Below are 22,047 nucleotides of genomic sequence, written 5' to 3'. Positions count from 1 at the left end.
TTGCACGATCTGTGAAAGGAGCTTGCCGGAGTGCCCGCTGAGGAGACAGAGGGTGTCTGTGTGCCAGGGCAGGGCCGGGGGGGGGGGCGGGGAGGGAGGGCCTCGGAGCCTTCTAGAGCAAGCACAGGGCTGCGGAGGGCTCTAGAGAGTTCGGCCCTAGCACCCAAAGGAACGGTGCATGCTTCACCGCAAGCAGGACTGTCTTGACCTGGGCCCTGGGTGGGTGGTTCCCGAAGACGGAACCCAGACAAGACCACCCCGGGAACCCTCTCTCTGAGAGTCACCAGGTCAGTCTCACTGGTTTTAGAGGGAAAAGGAAGTCCATTGGGGTTGGCCGTTAGGTTAAGGCATTCGTCCAAGCTCTCACGCACACAATCAGGACAGAGCAGAGACCAGGAGCCAGAACTCTGAGAGCAAGTGCATGGACAGTAAACTTTCCAAGCGTACATTGTGCCTGGCCGTCTCCTATAATTTTACGTAATGCCTACAGTCACAGAATAAGAGACAGATAAAAGCATAGCCTCAGTGGAAAGGACTGGAGGCCAGGAAGGGGAAGTAAATCACCCAAAGGCAGAAACTGACTCCAGGGAGAAGCCAAACGAAACCCCATCCTGCTGTGTCCCTGCTGCTCAGTCCCATTTTTAACAAATGAAAGGGACGACAGCGGTTTGGGTTCTGGACAGATGGAGATTCCAACCAAAGACAACAGAGAGGCACCAGGCCTCCTCAGTGAGAGCGCCCCCTAACCTTCAGAAGTAAACTGTTTACAGAAATGGCTGCACCCCTTCTCCTCCATGCCCACGTCTGTCCCTCTGCAATGTGACTAGGCAGCACCCCCAGCAGGAGGCAGGGTCTACCTCCCGGCTCCCCAGATCCAGACCAGCCCTGTGATCCAACCAAGAGAATGCCAGGACGTGCTGGGTGCCGATCCCGAGCCTAGGCCTTAAGATACCTTGCACACTTGTTTGCTCTCCTGGAGCCCCACCGGCGGCCATAGGACCCAGCCCGGGCTAGCCTCCTGGAGGCACCCTGCCGACCTGTGCCCTAAGCAATGACAAGTGGTTACTGCCATTTTAAGCTACCGGGTTTTGGAACGGTTTGTTACGCAGCAAAGGTTAACGGGCAGGGCTCCTGGACTCAGACCCAAGCCCTGGCACGCCCTGGTAAGGCCTGCTCTCCCTGGCCTTCCTTCCTGTGGGAAGACTGTTTCTTCTTCAAGACAGATCACAGGGCTGACACAAGGCCCGACGGGAGATCAAAATAAAAAGACCAAAACACCTCTGCCGGTTTATGCCTGAGTGGTGAGGCTCAGAGTGGGGCTGCTAATGTTTCCCGACCCCTACCCACATGTCGCCCACCCCAACACTCCACACAGTCTGTAGGCCACAGAGAACCAACCACACACGCCCCTTCCCATCTAGTGCAGGGTCTGCAGGAGGACAAAGTCCGGCCCGGGCAGTAGCACACACAGCAGCGGGCGCAGGTGACAAGTGGAAGATCGCACTCACGTTTCCAAGCAAAGAGCAGCAGGGAGCGACTCACCGAGGGCACAGGCAAGGTGCCGTGCCGGCTGAGAAAGGAGTTAGAGACGGACACACTGATGCCCTGAGTGGCACTGCCGTCCTCGGGGGTGAAGGCCACTTTAGTTTGCTGGACACAGTAGGAGACAGAGGAGAAGGAAGAAGCAGCATAGGAGGCCTGCTGGGCAGAAGAGACGAGAGAGAAGACAGGGAAGGAGGGAGAAAAGCAGAGAACGGTCAGGCAGGTACACGAGAAGCCTCACGGGCTGCTCCCTAGCTCTGCCTGGACATTCAGGCCAGGGATGGCTTCGTGGCTCAGCTGAGGAGTCAAAGATGCCAGTCAAAGTCCCCCTGGAAGAGAGGGTGCCCTCCTTCACCTCCCTGTGATGGACTGATAAAGCTACCTTCTGTACAGGCGGCATCCCTGCAAGTGGCTGTAAGGTAGAAGAAGCCCATGCAGTTCTTATGCGCCAGCAGAGTGCGTGCACTCCTGGGACCAGGTCGCCCGGCTCTGAACCTGGGCCTCACCGTTCGTGACCTGCTTGGCCTTGGGCATCATTTAAAGCTCTCTGAGCCTCAGGTTCATCATCTGTAATGTGGGGACGATGCCGTCTAGGGCCGTGTATGTGTAAGGCACTCAGAACCGTGCCTGCCACACCATACATGGGCTCACGGGTATAGTTATCGCTACTGTTTCTGCTGGTAAAATCGCCCCTGCACCTGCACCAAGAGAGGGCACGTCACATGTGGTGGTCTGGCTTCGGCCAGAGTTGGGCTTGGTCCCTGAACCTTCTACTTCTAGCAGTGGGTGGGCTCCAGTTAAGTCACTCTGTTTTTCTCAGCCTCTGTTTACTTAACAGGGGGGTGACCGAGGTTGTGGAGAGGATCATGGGAAACCAAACAGAAGCCCCTGTGCTGATACACGGAGGCGTTCAGCGGAGCATCTGCCCGTCTCCTGGGCCCTTGCCACTGCCGGGCCAGCGTGGCAGGGGGGCCCCGCGGGTGTGCCCAGATGGCCTAATTCCAAGTGTGCTCACTAGGGATCTGTGTGAAGCCTGCGGGCTCCACAGCACAGGGACGATGCCCGAGGGCAACCAAGGGGCATCTGTGGATGCCGGCAGGAGAGGTGACCCGGGGGCACCTGTGGACGTCAGCAGGAGGGGCGGACCGGGGGCACCTGTGGACGCCGGCAGGAGGGGCTGAGACTCTCAGGGCTCCACAAAATCTGGTTGGGCTGCTCAACCAACCATTTTAGGTTAGGGGGTCCCCAGGGCAGGCATTCCTATTTCCATGGTAAAGATCCCTTTCTGAAACATTTTCCGAGTAACTTAGATTCACGCTGGGGCATACCCGGGTGCTCGTGGGGGTGGGCACGGTGGGTGAAGGACTGAGACCCCGAGTCTAAGTCATGAGACGTGGCTGGATGGTGGCAGGCCTGGATCCCAAGGCGGCTGTGCCCTTCCTCTGCGAGGCCAGGCTGTCTCCCAGGAGGCTGGGCGTGCCTCTGCCTGGTCAGCCGCAGTGTGCACTGAGCGCAGGCTTGGGGACCCTGCGGGCGGGGCTCGGGGCGTGACCCGGGGACCCTGGTCGTCCAGTCAGCAGCTGCCTCCCAGCAAAGGCAGGGCAGCACCTTCATGTCCTCTCACGATGGACAAAAGATGGCCAGCTAGCCGGTCACCGCTGCGGTGGAAACACCAGCAGCCTGGCGGGCCTGTGACCAGAGCGGCATGTGCAGCTCTGAGCAAGTCGAGAACCTCCTTCCGAGGTGCCCTCCTCCTGGAAAGCACGGCTGGATTCTACGAGCTGACTGTCGTCCACGCCACGCGGTCAGGACACCGGCAGCAGGAGGACGGGGCTTGCACGCCCCTGTCCTGCCCGGAACCTCACGTGCTGCCCACGCCGGACTGCCTGCCTCCTGTGCCGGCCTGGGCTTCGTCCCCCACAGGGGCGCCTCACACGTGAGGGTTTTCGGGGGAGGAGGGGTGGCGTGCTGGGAACACAGAACGGCTCTGTTTAGGGCCGTCGTGCTTCAATAGAGCTTGTTTCCACGGGGCCATCCCTGGCCGGGGTGGGGCGGCAGCCAGTCTGTGGAGCAAGGCCATTATGTAAATCAAGCCCACAGATGGCCGTACACAGACCGTGCCCTGTGCTTTGATGGAGTCCCTCCTTTCTGGGAGGTCTATAGTGGAGCCACAGAAGAGAGAAAACATACAAGAGACGGTCAGCAGAGAAAGCGGACATTCTGCGGACGGCGGGGCCGCCGTGGAGGGAAGGCGCCACCCCCCGCCCCTCCCGGGCAGGGAGGCCGGGGAGCCGGAGGCGGCTGCCGGTGAGCCGGTCAGGAGGAAGTGAAAGCGACCTGTGGACGGCGCGCATGGCACCCCGGAAGCCGAGGGGGGCTTACCAGCTGCCGCTGCTTGGGGGGCAGCGCGGGGGGCGGGGCCAGCTCCTGCGGGGCCTCGGAGCTGAACGAGTCGTTGAAGCCGTACACCTCCATGAGGAGCTTGTTCTTCTGCTGGTAGATGTGCTCGTTCTGCGGCGTCTGGTAGAACATGGACGGCTGCGGCTCCGAGTAGTCCTCCAGCAGCTGCATGTAGGCCAGCACTGCGAGACAGAGAGGGCCGGCTGGGGTGAAGGGGCACGCCGCAGGGCAGTGGGGGGGCCGAGGGAGACCCCCCCCCAGGGGGAGGGCAGACGCTATAAGAGGTCAGAAGCTACGAAAACAAGACAAGAGGGAGCCCTGCGTAAACTGAGGCTCAGCCTGACACTGGCACAACCCTGCAGGCTGGGTGACTGCCGTGTGGGGCCCTGGTGGAACCGGCGACAGCGGGAGGCCAGGCTCATGGGGGCTGGGATGCGCAGGAACCCCCTGAACTACTACTTCCCGCTCGGTGTTGCTGCGCTCTAAGAAATAAATCCTCTTTTTTAAAAAAGCATATCAGGGCCCCCACCTCCCTGCTGGCAAGGCCTGGGGGTCTCCAGGCCCCATTCCTACTCTCCCCCGAGAAGGACTTCTGCACTGAGCCTACGGGCGGCAAAGGCCAAGGCCAAGGATGGGCCAGGGCGGGGGGGGGGGGGTCCAATGAGCAGAGAGGCTGCCGGAAAGGGGCAAGGACGCCCCACTGGCCTGGCGAGAACCAACAGAGCGCTCTGCTCTGCTTGCTCTGTTCCAGGCCTGCCGGCCTCACCTCCGCTTTGTCTAGAGACAACAGGCCCGGGACCCCTGGGGCCGCTCAGGTGGAGGACTGCGGTGGGGGTGGGGGTGGGGAGAGCGCTTTGATGCAGGATATACTTTTAAGGCAGATGCAACAGGATTTGCTGCCTCTCGCTCAAGAGCTGAAGCCCCCGGAGGGCAGGCCCTGAGCCGCCGGGAGCCCTGCCGCAGCATATCTGCAGGACGGACTGGGTGCAGCACACGGCCTCTGCCCCTACCACGAGCCCCGCTGAACCTGCGATGGCCCCGGGGTGGGTCTTGTCCGGCACCCACTGGGGAAGCAAGAAGAGCGAGCCACTACGGTCCACCCTCCCCTTCCGGCTGAGAGGCTACAGAACGCCCTCGGGAGACACAAATGGCGAAAAAAGACGTGCTTGAATTCCAACATGGGCACCCCCTCCTCCCTAAACATCTTTTCGGGAGCCCCAGCCCTTGCCACCTGCCACCTGGCGCCGAGGGGCCACCTCCCGGCGGCGCAGGGGCACCACGTGGGGAGGCGAGACGTCTCAGGGACCCATCCTCGCAAGCACCCCTTCCTGAGGCGGGCGCCAAGTCCTCAGCCCTCGTGTGGGAGTGTGGGAGGCGGAGGCAAGATGGCGCCTTGGCGTTCCGCCCAAGCACATGACAAAGTATGGCCCGCCTGCCTCTGGTGTACCCACCTCCCAGCCCGATACCGCCATAAGTGTACGACCAATGCAAAGCCATGAAATTGGTTAGCCCTGTTGCTGTCAGCCAATCATGAGCGGCCGCGTAGCCTGTACGGTACATATATAAGGGAGGGTGCTTTGTCATGTGCTTGGGCGGAACGCCAAGGCGCCATCTTGCCTCCGCCTCCCACATGGGAGCATCGGTGTGTGCCTCACTCCTCACTTTTGGGGTGATCGGATCACCCCACCTCTAGAACCAGGTCCTTCTGGAGACTCCACAGGTTCGGAGAGAGGGACACTGCAGGCCTGTGTCCAGCCTTCTGGCATTCTTATGAAGCCTTCTCTGACCCCCATCTCTCTGGGACTAGAACTTGCACTGGACTCTCCCCAGGGAGAGGTCTGGGTCAAGGCTGGCCTGGGAGGCAGTGCTGCCTTTCCCGCTCTCTCAGCAGTGGAGGAAGCTGAGCGCAGGGACTGCCCGGTGGCCACCAACAGGCCCCTGGGGGAAGGGCAGGCGCTTACGCCTCCTTGATTCACGAGCCGGGAATGAGGGCCGACCAGCGTCCGTGGTGCATGCGCCGGGGGGGGGGGGGGGGGGGGGGGGGGGGGGGGGGGGGGGGGGGGGGGGGGGGGGGGGGGGGGGGGGGGGGGGGGGGGGGGGGGGGGGGGGGGCTGGTGACAACGGCGGCTGGGAAGGAAAAGGGCCCGGGTTCGGAGGCAAGAGGACTCCGGTGCGTGTGCGGCAGGCACAGGGCCGCCAGCGGAGGCACCGTTTGGAGCTGGGCGCTGTCCTCTTGGGTCATGGCACAGGTGCCATGAGCACGTGCTAGACCCCAAGAAAAAGTGGCCAAGACAATTTTTCAGGGCTCAATCCTGTATCCTCACACAGCCTCTACATTGAGAGTGGACAGGAAATGCGGTTCTCTAGGGAGTTCTGATGTCCTGCACTGAAGGGGGATTCAGCATCACCTACGTTACTTGAAAGAATCAGAATGAGGGTCCTCGCGCCGACAAGCACCGGGTGGGGGCGGCTGTAAAACGCGAGCAGGCCAAGGCAGCCTTGCCCAGAGGGCACTGCTGCCGCGAGTGCAGCTCACAGTCCCCCGGCCCGTGAGGCTCTCCCTCCACGTGGCACCGACACCCCAACGTCCCAGAAGAAGACTCTGAAGGGGACCCCGCACGCCTACGAGTCCTCCCTACAAAGACGGCACGCGACCCTCTTTGGCAGGGACTCAAACGGGAAGCTTCAGGAAGACCTGAACTGACGGGTCCCTGCAGGGACCGGCTAGCCAAGCAAAGCAGAGCAGTGGGGCTCCCGACTGTCAAGGAATAAGAAGAGGGGTCCGTTTCAAAGGCAGCCCAAGGGCTCAGAGAAGGAGCGGGCGGCATCGTGGGGAACGCCCACAGGCTGGCACTCCCTGCGGGCACCCAGGGCACCAGTAAGGAAGCCTGTGGGCGCAAGACCGAGGACCTTAAGGACGTCAGTGCCATCCAAAGGAGGAGGACACCGTGACACCAGGACTGCGTGTGTACAAGCCTGTCCAACGTTACGCATACGAGGGATGACGTCGGTCTCCTTTCTCTCAAAGCAACTTTTCCACCGGGGGCAGAGCCTGGACCAGCCCACGGGCCCCTCAGGCGGGGAGAAGCGGCCTGGAGACGAGGCTGTGCCTCAAGTTTGGGGTCCTTGCACAGGGCACGAAAGTGACTCCCAGTTGCCTGGGGCTCACTACTGAAACCCGTATGGTCTCCGCAAAGGAGGGCCGGGCCCCTTCCTTCTTAGTGTGGGAGGCGGCACGCCGCGCTGGGAAAACCCAGGCCTGCTCGGAAGCCCACATCGCCACCTGCTCGCAGGAGACCCCGGCAGGGCTTAGTTCCCTCGTGCTCCTGTGTCTTCATCTGCCACACGGGCACCAATATCCCTGCCTGGCCAGGTGTAAGGACTAAATACGAAGGTGTGGGAAGCTTTAGCTCAGGGCATGCCACCCCTTAAGCTCTTAGTAGTTTTTCAAGGTTTGCAGGCACAAGTGCTACAGACACTGATGGAAGAAATAAAGCCTAAAAACAGATTTAAATTACCACAAGGTATTTTCAGTCACCGGAGACCTGAGGCTGTTGGAAAGGCAAGGGCATGACTCCCCCTCTCCTCCTCCTCCCTGCAGCCCCTGCACGCCCTGGCCTGCTCTCAGAGGTGAGGAGACGAGGCCCTGGCCCCACGGCCAGGCACCATGCGTGTGCTGTGGTTGGCACGGATGCAATCCTACCCTGCGTGCTGGGCTTGGATGGGGGGAGGGGAAAGGGAAAGGAAGCAAAAGGGAAGGGGAAGGGAAGGAAAAGGTGTGAGCCCAGGATGGCACACTGCTCAAGTCACGGTAAGGTGGGTGGAGGGGAAGGGCCACCCGCCTGTGTAGAGGGAGACATTGCTGGCACTGCCACTGGTGACTCGCGCCAGCAGTGCCCCGCCTCCTCCTGAGGGATGACAGACGGGAAGGACATCATCGGCCCTGCACAGGCAGCTCTCCCTCCAGCGGGGGGACCATTCCACCCAGGCTGTGACCCAAGCTGCACGACACCCAGCACGGAGCTGGGCACTGAGGCCCATCCGGCTGTCCTCAGGGCCATCCTTGCTGCGTTTCACCGGGCCAGGTCTCCCCTTCTTTGAGAGTGGGCCCCATTCTAGCTGGGGCCAATCAGATGCTCTCATCTGGGAACTTGGAAGGGAGATTCAAGTCCTAGTTGGCGGAAGTTCTCCGATGGATGCTTCGACCGAGGCCGGGGAATTCGGGAGCACACACACGTCCAAACAGTGGCAGCCAGTGCCCAGACGGGCCAAGCAGAGCCTCCTTAGTCGGGAGAAGGGGAAGGCGGAGCACTCGGTGACAGGGAGCCGCTACGGGAACTAACAGAAAACCAATCTCCAGTAGACCTCTGCTTAGGAATCTGATGGCAACTTTACAGGTGGAAAACACAAAAGTCTAAAATTTCAGCTCCATCCCTGGGCCCTAATAACATCGTATAATTAGAAATATGTGCTCTAAGAAACATCCTCAGCAAGTGCAACCAGGCGCCCTCCGATCCCAAGCCATCACGTGACATTTCATGGCTGCAAATGGAAAACGGGGGGGGGGGTACCCCAAACCTCTCTAAACATCAACCGTGCATGCTCTTGGGTGTCCTCAGAAAACCCCGCTGGGGGCGTGGTGAGCTCTAAAACCAAGAAGACAAGGCCCCTGGAAGCGTCCATAGGCCGCAGGCCCTATCTTTTCTGAAATTATGAGGCCACTGGTTTGATGTCGGCCTAACGCGTCAGTAACACATGCCCCCATTCTAGATGACAAAGCGGGACAGAAGCTTACTGTGCTTGTTTTTCTTCTCCGGTAGAGGCGGTGGTTTCTCGGGGTCGCCCGATGGTTCAGGAACAGTGAAATCGCCCACAAACTCGACAGAGGCCGAGGACCCTCCTTGCTGAAAGGGGAGAATAGCAGCAAAGGGCGTGAAGGGGCCGGGCGGGGCGGCGGCCGGGTTCTGGAGGTCGTCCTCGGAGATGTTGTCGTACTGCGAGGGGTGGCGCTCGTAGGAGGCCCTGCAGCCCGAGCCATCGGCCGTCTGGGAGGCCGCGCTCCGGCGCTTCTTCTCGGGCAGCGCGGGCGGCGTGTCCGTCTGCAGCCCTGCGGCTGGGGGCCCCTCGGGCGGCGGATAGACGCCAGGACCGGGAGGCGGCTGGAAGGGATGGCCGAGGAACGGAGGCCCAGACTCTCCCAAGGACTCCGGCAACGGGCTAAGGTGACAGGCCACTTGCTGAGGTATCTGGTCTGCATTAGAGAGGTCTTGCTGGAGGAATTCGTAGTCGGGGTCATAGTGATCTGCGTTTGCAACAGGGAGCACATTAGCCGCAGGCCCCGCGGAGAAGAACCACCTCCAGCCTCCCCTCCGCCCGACCCCGCTCTTCCCCGTGGCGTCTCTGCACTTGGTCTTGCGTGCCTTGCTTTCCTCCCTGCTTACAGAAGTAAAACCAAGTGGGAATATGGCTGCTCGCGACCCTGTTCTTTATATTTTCCTGTATCGTCAGAATTTCTTACTTAAAAAAGAAAAAGAAAAAAACAGGGTGCCTGAGGGGCTCAGTCGATTGGGCCTCCGACTTCGGCTCAGGTCTCAATCTCATGGTTGCTGGGTTTGAGCCCCACATCGGGCTCTGTGCTGACAGCTCGGAGCCTGGAGCCTGCTTCAGATTCTGTGTCTCCCTCCCGTGCTCGTGCTCTGTCTCTCAAAAATAAATAAAAATGTTAAAAAAAAAAAAAAAAGAAAAAGAAAAATGCGTGACCACTGTAGGAAACGTGGCAAAAAAGAAACCAAATTAAGAAAATAAAAATCATCCACAATCCCGTGACTATCATCTGCTTACAAATTGATGTATTTCCTTAAAATTCTTTTTTCTGCCCTCCAGGATTCGTTTTTTTTTTTTTTTTTTTAACACCCAACTGAGAAAATACTATGTCAGTGGTCTTGGATTTTGGCCATTAATCAGATTTCACAAAGCGATATATCACTCCACCAAGCAGATGTAGGACAATTCATCAGATTTCCTACCACTGAGTAGTTGGATTGCTTCCGTCTACCACTATTCCCAATGATACTGGGATTATCGTCGTGAGGTAAATCTTGCTTATAGGGACCTGGATGGCTTTGTGAGTTAAGCGTCTGACTTTTGATTTCAGCTTGGGTCATGACCTCATGGTTCCGGAGATCGAGCCCTGCATCGGGCTCTGTGCTGATGGCTCAGAGTCTGCTTGGGATTCTCTCTCCCTCTCTCTGCCCCTTCCCCACTCGAGCTCTCTCTCTCTCTCAAAATAAACAAACATTAAAAAAAAGAAGAAATCTTGCTATAAACTCCTGATTATCTTAAGGTAAACTCTCAAAGTGAAACGTCCAGCTCACGGGACACGAACAGCTTCATGCTCTTGTCACCTCCCGCCAAGCTGCCTTTCAGACTCTCCTCCGACCCCGCGGCATGGGCTCAGCACCACCGGGAGGTCAGCACGGGCTGCTCATCTGCCCTTACCCTCTGTGCAAAGCCGTCAGGGGCTCGCCCCTTCATCTCTAGCTCTGAGCACAGATGGCTCCTAACTTTGGCAATGGGAGTCAAAGGCCACACTGACAGATTAGCCACAGTGACAGCCACCATCTGAGACTCTCCTATGTGGGTTCACACGGTTACTTCACTTAAACCCAAGCTCCTGGGGACAGACGGATATTGGTGTCCTCATCGTGCAGCTGAAGAAACAGATCAGGGTCGAAGACCAACGCCTGGCATCGCCGTATGACCTCAGAGTGGCCACCAAGGGGCGACAAGACAGGAGAGGGGACAGAGACGCCAGGCCCACCTAGTGTTTCACAGCTTGTGTTCCGGGAGCACTGCCCGCTGTCCCTGTCCAGGGAGGACAGCTGCTCGTCCGACTTGCTGAGCTTGCCCATGCTGCTGCAGGGGGACAGGCGCGGCGACTCCCCGCCGTACGAGTGGCTGCCGCCCGACAGCCGCCTCTGCGTGTGACAGTCCACGTCAAAGTCCTGGTGCGAGAAACGAACCCAGGCCCCAGTCACTGCTGAGAAATGGTGGCGGAGGCCAGGGGAGAGGAATCAGCACGCGGCTTGGAGAAGGAGACCGCCAAGCTCAGAACCCGGCTGGAAAGGCCCGTCTCTGATGTTAGGCACTAACAAGGCACGTCTGTGATTTCTGAGAAAGGGGCCTTTACGAGTGCCGGGAGCGCGTGGCCAGCGAGGGACCCGGGGCCAGGCTCAGGGTCCTCAGGAGACACTCCTCAGCTCCAGCCTCCCGCCCCCCGTGGGGACTTCCACCACGTCCTGTGGTCCGGGGCAGAGAAGGAGTGGTCCTCCCACTGCCAGGGGCCGAATTCGCTGCAGGGGCCAAATCTGCATACCCAGAGCCTCCTCTGCCTTTCCAGACGGGGCGACATTACCTGCCTATTAATTCCAACGGGCAAACTGGAACCACTGGTGGCCCGACTCATGGGGGCCACGACAGCCACTCGGGTCGGGGATGGAGCGGACTGTCTTTTCTTCGGTGGCAATGCCGGTGGAGGACTGAAACAGATTAAGAAATCCTATCAAACCAAATAACCAAAATAGAAGCTCTTTAAAAAGGAATGGGGGGGGTGCGCCTGGGTGACTCAATCGGTTAGGCATCTGACTTTGGCTCAGGGCACGATCTCTCGATTGTGAGCTGGAGCCCCACGTCGGGCTCTGTGCTGACAGCTCAGAGCCTGGAGCTGCTTCAGATCCTGTGTCTCCCTCCCTCTCTCTGCACCTCCCTCACTTGCATGCTCTCTCTCTCAAAATAAACAAACATTAAAACAAATTAAAATAAAGTAAAAAGGAATCAGGGTAAGAATGCGGGATTCTCTCATTATCAGACACTTCACACCTACTTTTCACACTTTCAATTCCTGCCCCACTCCACTGATGCCAAAAGAAAACCTATTAATGCCCAAAACCGAGAATAAGAACCATCTTTTCTTCTCCTTCTGGAATATGTTGACGAAGGCTAAGAGGCAGGCCCCTGGGAGCTCCCGGGAGCGTGCGGCCAGGGCAGGCGCCGGGGCCGGGCTCTCGTCCTCCGCAGTTGGTCCTTCCCAGGAACGCGCACGATGCTGAGGCTCCTGAAGAGTGAGGGGCTGGGTCCCGAGCTCTTACCCTAATGGCACCGTCTCCCGTTTGGTTCATCTACCCGTTCATTCACCAGATTATACCATAAATAGAAGAGAGTGCCAGAAAAATAAAAAATTACCTATTATCAACCACCCGGATGCCAGGTAAGGGGGGCTTGGGGGGCGCGACCTCTTCATCCGTGGAGTCTGGAGGCAGCTCAGCCGACTGGGACAGGCCACTTGTCTTGTTCAGAATCTCCATCTCCCGGTCTGTCAGGGGGACCTCAGACTGGCTGGAGGGTGAGAAGAACCCGGGATTACAGGTGGTTACAGGGCACACGCAGGTCCGGGAGGGGCAGGGTGTGACCAGGGCATGGGACTGAGGCGGGGCGCCGGGCCAAGGAGCAGGAGCCCTGGACATTACGTCTGGAGCTCCAGGGCCAGGTGGGGTTTCAGGTCTGGTTTGATCAGGGGTTTGGCCAAGGCTCCCGACTGCATCTCAGTTTCCCTGTTTGTAAGAGAAAACCTCAGAAGACATGATCTAAAGGCTCCCTAAATGCTCCTCATTATTATGTTTTCTATTTTTACTAGGGGCTTGTAGCAGAAATGGTTGCAAAGGCCTTAAAACTGTCCCCTCAGTTTACCTTCTTGATGAAGCTCAATGTTCTCAAGCCAAAACCCCAAAACCCAAGTCTTCCAAGTTCTCTGCAATGATGAAGGGAAGTGGCTCAGGTGTGGGTCATGGGCACGCTCACGTGGCATCCTGAGAACGAGTCACACTGACTGCTAACCCTGAGATCAGGCACTACTTCAAACGGTGGGCGAGCTGGACACGCTTTAAAGCAATACAGGCCCCAGCCGGCTGTCGCTGAAACAGGAACACAGGCCTCCAGCAGCCTGCCTGATGGGGCTCCCGTTCTCTCTCAAGGGGAGGTCCGAGGGACCAGTGGCTGGAGGGTTTAGTCAGAACTCACCCGTCGGGTCTGCAGGCTGGGGAACTGGGTTTCACTGGGCTGGTTGGAGACGGATGCCCCTGCTTCTCGATGGTAAGTCTGACCAGCTCCTGTGCCCACACAAGAGAGAAGCCATGAGGCGCTACGGCAGCCCCTCGCCGCTCGGTCCTTACCACGAGGTGGGTCAGCTGTTTGTCGTCCGCCCAGCCTCTCTCTGTGCCTATGGATCCCCACACACTGTGAACCCAGGGCTGTGTGATTCAGACAATCTGCACAACTTCCCGAAATGTCCCCTGCCCTCCAAAAGTACCTTCAGAGCGTGTTGAGAAGTTTCAAGATACATAAAGGTACTTCCTCCTGGCAGGGGGAAATGACAAAGCCTGCTGTCTCAAAATGACTAAGTTTAATACAGAAATTACATTCCAGAGGAACAGACTCCTGGCCAGTGTGTTGGGGGAGAACCACTCTTTAGTTCCTGAAGGCCATTCAGTTACATCATATAACGTGCAGGGTGCTGCCTACGCCACGGAGCGAGCCTCCGGGGTGGGGAGGGCGAGGCCGCCCTGGGCGCGGCGGCAGCTGGTGCGACATGACTGGCTGGCATCTCGGTCGACGGACAGTTATCGGCCTACCACCCGGCAGAGACATGACTTTGGAAAATGTATTTTTTAAACAGAAAAAGAAAAGATCAGGGCCTACTTGTTTTTGGGTTTTTTTTCTCAATTAGAATGCAATTTCCCCCAGTCTGATGGGGTCTGACAATCACAAATACCCATGTAAGCACCACTCAAAAAATACTGAACATTTCCGCCCTTCTCCCCAGCGCCTCTGCTCCACCCCAACCGTGGTTTTACTTCTATTTCGTAGATTACATTTCCCAGAACTTGAAATAGATGGGACCGTTACAGTATGCAGTCTCTTGCATCCATCTTCTTTAAAAAAATTATTTAAAAATCTTTATTTAGTTTTGAAAGAGAGAGAGAGAGACAGAGTGTGAGCAGGGGAGGAGCACAGGGAGGGGGGAAACACAGACTCTGAAGCAGCTCCAGACCCCGAGCTGTCAGCACAGAGCCCGATGCGGGGCTCAAACCCACAAACCACAAATTTGTGACCTGAGCCGACGTCTGACGCTTAACTGACTGAGCCGCCCAGGCGCCCCGCGCATCCACCTTTTCTGAGCAGCTTTGTGGGTTTCTACCTCACATGCCGTAAAAGCCAGCCCGATGGTTTCTTGTCGGCTCGCAGTTGAGCCGCCCTCGGCCCCGTGGCTTCTCCTACTTCTGCTCCCCTTGCCAGCCCCTCCTCCTTCCCCAGCACCCACAGCTCCGGGCACCCACTGACCCACCCTGCTCTGTCTCTGTTCCGCTCCTCTTCTGCTGCTCAGTCTCACCATCCAGGATTTTGTGCGCACGAGTAATTTGTTCCTTCCTGCTGCTGAGTTATAGTCCAGTGTGTGCACAAACCTACATTTCTCTATCCATTCTCCTCTTGGTGGACATCTGGGTAAGACCTGCTTGTGTCTGGGGGCGGGCAGGGGGTAGTTCAGTCCTTCAGCGTGAATACCCATTTCTACGGTTACAGAGGCGGCGGCAACGGGCCTAAGTGAGCAACATCAACATGCCCCTAAGTGAGGCTGGAAAGCCTCTCCAAACTCAAAACGCTGCACACTGGAATCACAGCACACGTGCTACGGCAGGGTTAGTACCCTCTCTAGAGCAAGGGTTCTTTCAGAAACATGAAACTAGAGAAAGGAGAACACACCAAAACTAAGACCAAAGAGGAAACTCACAAACGTAAACATCAGTATTCAGTAATCATCAGAGACTCTCTAGGTTTGATGGTAATAAAACAGAACCTTCCAGACACGGTGGGCGGAGTAGTGCTTTGAGAACAACCTTTTTAGAGGATGATTTGTCAGTAGGTGTCAAAATTAAATCTCTATTCTTTTTATAAGAATTTAGCCCAAGGAGGGGCGTCAGGGGGGCTCGGTCGGTTGAGCATCTGATTCGGCTCAGGTCATCAACTCACGGCTCCTGGGCTCAAGCCCTGCGTCGGGCTCTGTGCTGACAGCTCAGAGCCTGGAGTCTCCCTCTGTCTCTGCTCCTCCCCCAGTCATACTCTGTCTCTCTCTCTCTCTCAAAAATAAACATTAAAAAAAAATTTCACCCAAGGAAAATGTCATGGATATATGCAAAAAATAAGCTGCAAAGAATGGTCATCACAGCATTATATGTAATAGATCAAACTGGACCACTCAATGCTCCATAAATAAGCAGTAATACTAGACACAGATTATGTAATTTATGATAGCATCAAACAACAGGCCATTACATTGCCAATAAAAAACTCATGAGAATATATGAGGAAATGGAAAGAAAACAGCATACACTGTCAGGTGGAAAGCAGCTCCAGGGGGTACACCGGCTTACATGCAGTATGCTTTGGAAAGAAAATGGAAACCAGAAGGGGCCCCTGGGTGGCTCAGTTGGTTAAGCATCCGACTTTGGCTCAGGTCCTGATCTCACAGTTTGTGGGTTCCCTCTCTCTCAGCCTCTCACCAGCTCATGCTCTATCTCTCTAAAATAAAAAAACATTAAAAAAAGTTCTTTGTAATGGAAACAAGAATACATGTCTACAAAAAAAGTATGGCTACGAAACACCCCTAATTTTCTTGCTTTTGTTTGAGTTTTGTAAATTTTCTACAATGAACTTTATGAATTACTTCTGAAACGCTAATTAAAAAGAGAAAATACAACCAAAGGCCTGCTCAGTACATCCGGAATGAGCATCCCCCTCCCCCCCCCTGCAGGACAGCCGGTGCCTATTCTTGGAGACACACAGCGAAGTGAGATCCCTAAGAGTCAAGTACGAGTCAAAGAAAGGAGAATGTTCATATGTTCCTGTCCTCACAACTTAGAAGTTAACTAAAATCTCACGGACATTTAGAGACTAGCTGCCTGGCTGGTGATCATGGACAGGCTGAGACAGAAAAACGGGAGACAGATGACAGGCTTAGGAGAGAGAGCAGGTGGTGGGAGGTGGGAGAGGCAGCGGGCCAGCGGGCCACACGGATGAGCATCGCTGTATCAGAGGGGTCAGAGGGCCCGACCAACGCGTCCCGGAAACGCCACATTCACATTCACTCTCTTCCACCAGCAGGACGGAAGAACAGACAGAAGTATGCGTTCTTGCATCTGCTGACATAGAGAGAAATTTCACTAATTTTTCCTTGATTCATGAGCAATTATAATTAGAATGCCATCTCTCTGGAGAGGAAGCTGGGCAATGGCGCAGGGAGTGGCGGAACGGCAGGCACACAACTCCAAGACAACGGCATGATCGCAGTGACTCCCGCTTCCGCCGGCGTGCCGGCCGTGGCGCGCGGAGGGCGTCAAAGGGGCAGGCAGCTTTCCCACCCCTACCAGCCTTCCGGCCCAGCGGGCAGACGGAAGGGAGCCTCTGGAAGGTGCGCACATCTGGCTGCTCCGCCAACAACCCTGACCTCCCCCGGCTGACGGTCTGTAGTGGGCGAGAGCCCGACTCCCACTAAAGGCAGCGTTTCCAGGAGGGAGGTCAGACTTCCCAGCCCTCTCGAGGCAGGGGTGAAAAGACTGAGGAGCATGACACCAGATGGGGTCCACAGCCGGCGAGGTGAACCAGACGACCACCAGTTCCCTGAGAAGCAATCTTCAAAAAGCCAAAGGGGATGGGGAAAAGCACTTTCTAAGGGTGTAATACTTCATTTCTGTGCTTGGTTTATTCCTACTGAGAACGATCACAGAGATGCTCCTATCTTAAATGCCCTTCAACGAGTCACAGTAGGAGCCGTGGGGCTCCCGCCTGCTCCCTGGCGCTAGGACGGAGCCCGTGCCCGGCAGAGAGCACACGGGCCGCACCAGGCAAGGGCTCCCTACGAGCTGCGCCGGTGGGCAGTGCTCCTGAGCCCGGCTGCCATGCCGCCCCCGCCACACGGCCACCACGTCGCGGCCGGGCTCACACGCCTGAACTGAGAAGCGCACCGTCCCCCGAGCAGGGTCCGCCACTCCTGCTCCCGCCTCAGCCCGGGCCCTCGCTGTGCAACCTCGGTCACTTTCTGGCCCCGCGAGGCCGCTGGGTTCAGGCCATGACAGAGCCCCTGTCCGGATCAGCTAGTCCTTTGCTAAGGACACTGGGTACAGGCCACCAGTGGGGAGCTTCCCGTACCGAAGCGTCAGAATGAAGTCACGGGGGGGGGGGTTTCTAGCATTTTTGGGGTGACAAGAAGGGGCCTCCCCACACAAAGAGTGAGGGGTGAGGCAGCCACGGAGCAGAGGAAGTGGCCCCCTGCCCTGCGTAGTGAGCACCGTGAACAGCGGGCTGTCACTCCAGCCACAAGACCCTGCCTGTCTGTCCTCAAACGGACTGAAGGCACGACAGCCGGAGGCCTCAGGTTCAGTGTGGGAGGAAAGAAATTCAGACACGAGTCTGACGAGGTTAAGTGGAAAGCCCGGTGGCGCTGGCCGCGCACTGGGGGCGCTAGCAGAGAGTCCGGAGGCGGCTCTGTCTGCGAGAAACTAACCGCGTGGCCCCCCGGCAGCGACGAGGACGCCAGCCCTCGGCGTGGTCTCTAAGCGCCGCCGCCCAGCGACGGGAACCGGGGCTCCTTAAACTGGCCGGTTCCAGTTCTGTGGTGAGAAACCTACACGGTGCCTCGGAGCTCAGTAATAGAAAGAAAACCCCATTAAAACACACGCAAAGGGCGCAGACAGACATTTTCCGGAGATACACACACGGCCAGTAAGCACACAGAGAGGCCGCCCGTGAAGCGGCCTCCGGGAAATGCGCATCGAAACCACGCCACGCCCACCGAGAAGGAACCGGCGGGAAGGGGGGAGTGGAGAAGCCGGAGGGGCCGAAGGCCGCACCACCGCAGGTGAGGATGCAAAGTGACAGAGCTGCTTTAGAAAGCACCAGATGGAGCCCAGAGCTCCTGTGCGGCCCAGGAACCGTGCTCCCGCGTGCACCACCAAGAGAGATGTGTGCGGGAGTGTGCACAGCACACTACGCAGAGGCGCCTTTAAAAGGCGGGAACTCAGATGTCCAAGTGTCCGCAAGAAAACAACGTAACGTGGTATATCCACACGGTGGAGTATTACTCGGCAATAAAAAGAAAGGATGCACCGATAACATGCTATAGCACGCGTGAACTCTGAAACCGTTATACGAAGTGACCGGAGCTGGTCACAAAAGGCCACAGAGTACACGACTCCTTTTAGATGAAATGTCTAGAATATGCAAATCTATAGACGTCAGGCTGCCTAAGGCTGGTGGGGGGAAGGGAAAGAAATGGGGGGAGGGGAGAACACAAAGGGCAGACAGTTACTTTCTGAAGGTGGTGGGAATGTTCTAAATGGACCGTGGTGATGGCTGTACGCGTCTGTGAATACAGTAAAAAAAAAAAAATCACTGCATATATTTTGTACAGCTCACTAAGGCTGTTTATCACCACCCCCGCCACCCCGAACAAAACAACGATCAGACGATAAAAGCCCGGAACCGATTTTCACACCAGGACAACTATGGCGAAAACCATCAAAGACTTCTAGGGTCGTGTCACAGGGAACTCTGCAGTGGCAAAGATGGGCAGAGTGACGAGCGTGGGGGACGGGGGCACAGCCAGCACCTGTGAATCCATGAGTTCAAAATGGTATTTTAAAAAGTTCAACCCACTGGTCGTGGTAGAGGGTGCTAGGAAGCACGTGTTATTCTGAAAGCTGGCGGATAAAGGAAGGATTAAGCCCGGACCCTGCCTCTCCCCTCAGAACGGTCACTCGGGACAGCCGTGAGCTGGCGAGCAGTGGGGGAAGGGCACGAACAGTGAGGGAGTCCCGATCAGTGAGCGGATCCAGGCAAAGTCACAGACGGACTAATGTCAGAGAAGGAGGACGCCGGGGCGGCTCTGCCGGCTGAATCTGACAGGCTCAGGTCGTGATCTCACGGTTCATGAGATTAAGCCCCGTGTCAGAGCTCTCTGCTGAGCCTGCTTCAGATCGTCTCTCTCTGCTCCTTCCCTACTCACGCTCATTCTCTCTCCCTCAAAAATAGATAAATAAACTTAAAATAAAATTAAAAACAAAACCAACAAAAAAGGGAAAGGTACCTCTTGATGGAGGTGCAGGGCGGCACCGAGGGGGCATTTGAAATGCAAAAACCTGAATCCGATTCAGCCTCTAGTTTCACAGGAAATTCAAGGAGAGAGGAACACACTAGAAAACACTGCTCCGATGTCAGCACGACCCAGAACGTGGGAGACCTGCAGCAGCGCTGACCCTTCCTAAAAACACAGTGAGTTGCAAGGACAAACACACAGAGAAGAGGGACCTTCAGACCACGCTAATGACTGAGAAGTGTACGGGCTTTCTTTGGCCCCCGGGCTGTTTGAGAACAGAAAACCACACCTGCCTGCGCCCACATCCCGCCCAGGGCTTGCTTTCTGTAAGGCCCTGGAGGTGAGAATTCTTTGTAGAAATAAATAAATAAATAAATAATAAAAATAAATAAGTAATCAGGCGGACAACGAAGACCATGAAACAGAGACCAGAGAAGGGAGGCAGCCTGAGAGGCTTTGAGTATTTCCTCCTGGGCCCTCGAGCTCTGTGTCCAGGCCTTCTAGAAGGAGGGATGGGATGTCTGCGGTCCTGGGGAGCAGGCGGAGAGGAACAGAAGAAACAAGACAGGCCGAGAGCAGACAACCGCGGAGCCATGCGATGGGGCTTCATTATACTGCTGTTTTCTTTGCAAATGTTTGAAAGTTTTCACCAAAACATTTAGAAATCGGCTGACCGAGGAATGAAAGAGACGGCTTCTCCCAGATGTCGGTGCAGCAGGGACCGCCAGGGGCCCCATGACTGGTTTTTCCTCGTTAACAGAGTTTCGGCTGGGCACGTGACCAAGTTCTGATCAATGAAGTGTGAGTGGGTTCTGTGAGGCCTCTGAGGAAGCATTCTGAAACGGAGAAGGCACACCTTCTTCCTATTCCCTCTTCCTCCTCGCTGACTGGAATGCAGTCATGATGGACGGAGACTGAGCAGTCATTCTGGACCATGAGGGGGGATCCATGTGCTAACTAAGGATGGTAGCAAAGCATGTTGGGAGAAGACCCCCGCCTGACCATTCTGTGAAAACGTCATTAGCCTCAGACTGCCCATCTGTGGGCATCTTAGACATGAAGGAGAAATAACGTTCTGTCTTTTAAAAGCCAGTATTATTTTGAATTTTCTTGCAGTCAAACGTAATCCTAACTGATACAGTCAGACAAAACATTTCCTACAAAACATTCCTATTGTAAGTGAAAACTGACACAGGGAAAGCTCACTAAAAGTGGGCCTGGGAGGTCACGAAGGGACCTGCACCACTGACAGCGGTTCCGGGGGTAATTAATCATGGCTTAGAGAGCCCAGCAGAGGCCTCCCCAGCAGGAAGGACGGGCCCTGCGCCCCACGAGAGACCCGCCACCCCAGGCCAGGTAGAAGCCGCCCACCCTGAGCTCCCGCCAGTCCCCGGGTCAGGACAGCCCCTTCCGGCGTCCTCCTCACGAAAGAATCCTCTGTCCTTTGTTGGACTTGCCCTGGCTCACATGTGAGTTGCAATTCTCTGCAATTCCCAAATTAAACCTGCTTTGCTGGACAGGCTCTTCGGTTTAGCGGAATAACGGCTATGAAGGGCCGGGCTGCGGGCGGCCATCCACGGGCACCCGGCACTTACTCGCCAGGTGCTTCATGCACACCATCTTACCGAGCCTTTCTCCAGTTCCTCAGGGTAAGCATTTAAAACTCCTCCTGAAACTCCCACAAGTCACTGGCCCCAGGTTACAGGGCTAGCAGGTGGCATCTGCACAGGGCTTTTGACAATAAATGGTGCTACCCCTATTCAGGCACAGAAGGAGAGTAATCCTGTTTTAAAATACTTCAGGGGCACCGAAGTCAGCTCAGGTCATGAGCTCGCGGTTCGTGAGTTCGAGCCCCGCATCAGGCTCTGGGTTGTGACAGCTGGCGGAGCCTGGAGCCTGCTTCCGATTCTGTGTCTCCCCCTCTCTCTGCCCTCCCCTGCTCACACTCTGTCTCTCAAAAATAAATAAATGTTAAAGACAATAAAAATTAAAAAAACACAAAATACTTCTTCAGCCCTTCAAAACCAGAATTCCACTGAACAACGAAGGAGTTACTGGGAAGACGGTGAGTCAGGTAAAGGCACGTGCCACCCTCTCCGCTCCGAGCGGGGCGACGCCGTCCTCACGGCTCCGCGCGGCTCCATCCCTCTCGCGTCCCACCCCCCAGTCCCACCCCCCAGGCTTGTGCGGTGTTCTCAGCCTGACGGGGACAGGAGAGAGGCGGGGGGCCGCTGGCAGGGAGGGGGGAGCGCGGGCGGTCCCTGGGCTCAGCTGTGTCTCCCTCACATGGGAGGAGGCCAGCCCAGGGTGACAGGAAGTGCACGGGGTCTGGGTCCAGCAGGCCCCAGCAGGATGGGGGCCATGACCTTGCTGCTGACCACTGGGCTGCCTGAGCCTGTCCCCACACCTGTGAGGGGGTGACCGCCCCCACCGGAGTCCTCGCGAGCCCTGGGAGGGACCAAATGGCGGCGGCGGCTGCTCCCGTGACATCTCAACAAAAGGCCAGCGGTTCGGTGTTCGGACAGTCCCTGCTGCCTCAACTGGTCCCAACTCCAGATGGTTCCAGGGACAGGCCTGCGGCCTGTCTCTCCCTGAGGGCAAGTCTCTGACCACCTCGAAACTGGGAACACTCGACACCCGACCACGTGGGGCCCCGTGCCACTTTCTTCTGTGACGCCAGACCTCATCCTGCTGACGGAATGACCAGCTCTCTGTCCTCGTCCCTCCGCGGGCGCTAAGCTGGCGGTCAGGGGCTGTGCCAGCTCCGTCCTGCACGTCCCGGCCTATGACCCTGGCTGGCATTCGAGGAGGCTCTCGAGAAAGGAATCCTGAATGCACGGAACAAAACTGGATTCATAGAAGTCATCACCTAGAGAGTCTCTGTTCTGGGCAAAGTGCATTTA

The 22,047-nt window shown here is 56.9% G+C and overlaps 1 protein-coding gene across 3 annotated transcripts in view; it reads right to left on the bottom strand.

Moving 5' to 3' along the window:
* The window catches only part of RAPGEF1 (Rap guanine nucleotide exchange factor 1), a 107,756-nt gene that overhangs the window by 28,552 nt on the left and 57,157 nt on the right, over positions 1-22,047 (bottom strand). For 2 of the 3 annotated variants that reach the window (XM_029920918.1, XM_029920920.1), the window contains exons 6-11: positions 13,018-13,106; positions 12,184-12,336; positions 11,357-11,480; positions 10,763-10,946; positions 8,738-9,244; positions 3,925-4,124 (exon numbers count right to left, since the gene is read on the bottom strand). In XM_029920918.1, the coding sequence (XP_029776778.1) occupies positions 3,925-4,124; positions 8,738-9,244; positions 10,763-10,946; positions 11,357-11,480; positions 12,184-12,336; positions 13,018-13,106 (1,257 nt within the window). Of the gene's footprint in view, positions 1-1,542; positions 1,702-3,924; positions 4,125-8,737; positions 9,245-10,762; positions 10,947-11,356; positions 11,481-12,183; positions 12,337-13,017; positions 13,107-22,047 lie in introns of all 3 variants that reach the window. The other variant, XM_029920919.1, reaches the window with a different exon arrangement.

Source organism: Suricata suricatta, chromosome 13, assembly GCF_006229205.1.
Source record: "Suricata suricatta isolate VVHF042 chromosome 13, meerkat_22Aug2017_6uvM2_HiC, whole genome shotgun sequence".
Taxonomy (NCBI): Eukaryota; Metazoa; Chordata; class Mammalia; order Carnivora; family Herpestidae; genus Suricata; species Suricata suricatta.
This window is presented reverse-complemented; position numbering and strand designations above follow the sequence as displayed.